We start from the raw sequence: 2,288 nt of genomic DNA, 5'->3' as shown, positions 1-2,288 counted from the left end.
CGACCTGGTCCCAGGAGCATTCTCAGGACTGTCTCCTCCCAGGGGTCTAGCAGTAGCTCCTCTTTCAGCCCCTGCTCTTAAAAGGGGTTAGATTCTCTTGGATGGCAGCTTTGGAGCTTAAAAAGCTGGCATTTTAATATTTGTTTCTTGGTTCCTCCAGGACACTAACCTTGGTGTCATGCTGGGTTGGGGTCTCCCTTTCCATGTGGGGAAGAGTCACATGTGAAGGCAAAATTCCCCAGGGTGGGGAGGATTCACAACAGTTCCTATTTCCCATGTCATCTTGTCCCCATGGCCTTGCCCTCACTCCATGGCTCTTCCCTGTTCACCACTGGAGCTGCCCTCCTCCAGGTGGGGCTGTTTCCCTCAGATGGTAGCTCCTTCTAGTGATGCTGCAGGGAGGACAGGCTGGGACACGTGTGTCTTCAGGGGCTGTGGAAGGAGGCTGTGGCCCTGAAGGTGGGTCCTGGGTCACAGAGTCCCGAGCTTTTGTCCTGGGCTCCCACCCACGGGCCCTGAGGACATGTGCGCAGTGGAACAAAAGGTTCAAACTCACAGCTTTGGCATTTTCATCTGAAGTTCCCACTTCCTAGGCATAGGACCTTAGGGTAGAGATTTTTTTCCCTCAAGCATTAGCTTTCTTATCTGTAAAATGGAGTTAGCAGTACAATCCATATTGCCTTTTACAAAATTGTTGGGGTCAGATATACTCCAAAATTCAGAATTTTTCACCTTTAGGCAGGTGGCATGTTGCATCTACTCTGTATGACCTCACACCACAATGGGGTCTGAAAGCACCTTGCAATCAAATGCAGTAGTGTTTCTTCAACCAAACTTTTGAACATTCACACTAAGTGAAATAAATATAGGTCATAGATTGACTTACGTCTGTTCAGATCAAATTTGTTTCAAATGACTTTTTACAAGTTTCTACATTTTTCAGAGCCTTGAAGTGTTGGGCTTGCAGATAAGGACCATGTGTCTCCGTAGATAATGGCACACAGCACAAAGAGGTGAAAAACGTTCATGGTTTGGTGCCAGACCCAACCCAGCTGTGAGGTTTGGGATAAGAAAAGTGTCCTGACAAGGCCAAGGGTGATGGGTGGGGAGAATCATTCTGGAGCGGCTGCGCTGTTATGCAGGTGTCTGGGCCACTGGTTCTAACTCCACGGATCCTGAGCCTCATCCATCATAGGACCCTAAGCCTTTCCCTGGTATCTGACTTAATCCACCTCCAGAGCTGGATCTTTCTCTCGTGGGTCCTCAGCGAAGGCCAGGGCTTACCCGGGACAGTGACCAATTTGACCATCTGAACCACCATGCCGGCCACGTCATCACCCCCAGGCCTTTGCTCCTGGACTGTCATGGGCTGCTCCGTCCGCCTGCTGCAGCTGCTCTCCACCGGCGTGGCCTCCTCCCTGGTGGCCAGCGTGGGCACTCAGCGGGTGGGCGTAGATAACTGGTTCATGTTCTTCTGGTGCTTCTGCTACACTGTGACCCTCCTCATCATCATTGTGGAATACTGTAGTAACCTCCGGTCCCACTTTTCCTTCCACTGGTACAACTTCCCCATCAACTACGCCTGCTATGCCGCCCTCTTCTGCTTCTCAACCTCCATCATCTCTGCCACTACTTACGTGCCGTTCTTGCCTCAGGGCCCCACCCGGAACCACGCCATCACTGCCACAGCATTCTCTTGCATTGCTGCTGTGGCTTACGGGACCGAATTTTTCTGTACCTGGGTGGGTCACCGGCCCAGAAGGATCATCACTTATGTGCATACGGTGCATGGCCTGCTCAAGCTGCTGGAGAACTTCGTGGCTTGCATCATCTTCGCCTTCATCAGCAACACCTCCCTGTACCAGCACCAGCCGGCCCTGGTGTGGTGCGTGGCTGTGTACTCCACCTGTTTCATCCTGGGGACCCTTGCCATCCTGCTGGGCTTGGTCTACTGTGACAACTGGCTGCCCATCCGCTTCCCAGTTTCCCAGCTTGGGCTGACCCTGTTTTCCATCCTCCTCTACATCAGCGCTCTGGCCCTCTGGCCGCTCTATCAGTTCAATGAGGAGCTGGGCGGCCAGTCCCAGCGATCCAGTGATATGACCTGCAGAGATGAGTTTACTACTTACGTGTGCAACTGGGACCAGCGACTGGCTGTGGCTGTTCTGACAGCCATCAACTTGCTGCTTTATGTGGCCGACCTGGTGATCGCGAGCTGCCTGGTCAGTGAAAGTCTCCACCCACGGACTCCAGATTCCCTCTACTTATGGAGATATTATGTTGTCTGA

The 2,288-nt window shown here is 52.4% G+C and overlaps 1 protein-coding gene across 1 annotated transcript; it reads left to right on the top strand.

The window, feature by feature from the left end:
* Positions 1-1,319: 1,319 nt before the first annotated feature.
* LOC138095479 (myeloid-associated differentiation marker-like) lies at positions 1,320-2,288 on the top strand. The gene has a single exon (XM_068991516.1). It carries the CDS (start codon positions 1,320-1,322, stop codon positions 2,286-2,288), a length of 969 nt encoding a protein of 322 aa, XP_068847617.1.

The sequence above is a fragment of the Capricornis sumatraensis genome, chromosome 19 (genome assembly GCF_032405125.1).
Source record: "Capricornis sumatraensis isolate serow.1 chromosome 19, serow.2, whole genome shotgun sequence".
NCBI lineage: Eukaryota > Metazoa > Chordata > Mammalia > Artiodactyla > Bovidae > Capricornis > Capricornis sumatraensis.
This window is presented reverse-complemented; position numbering and strand designations above follow the sequence as displayed.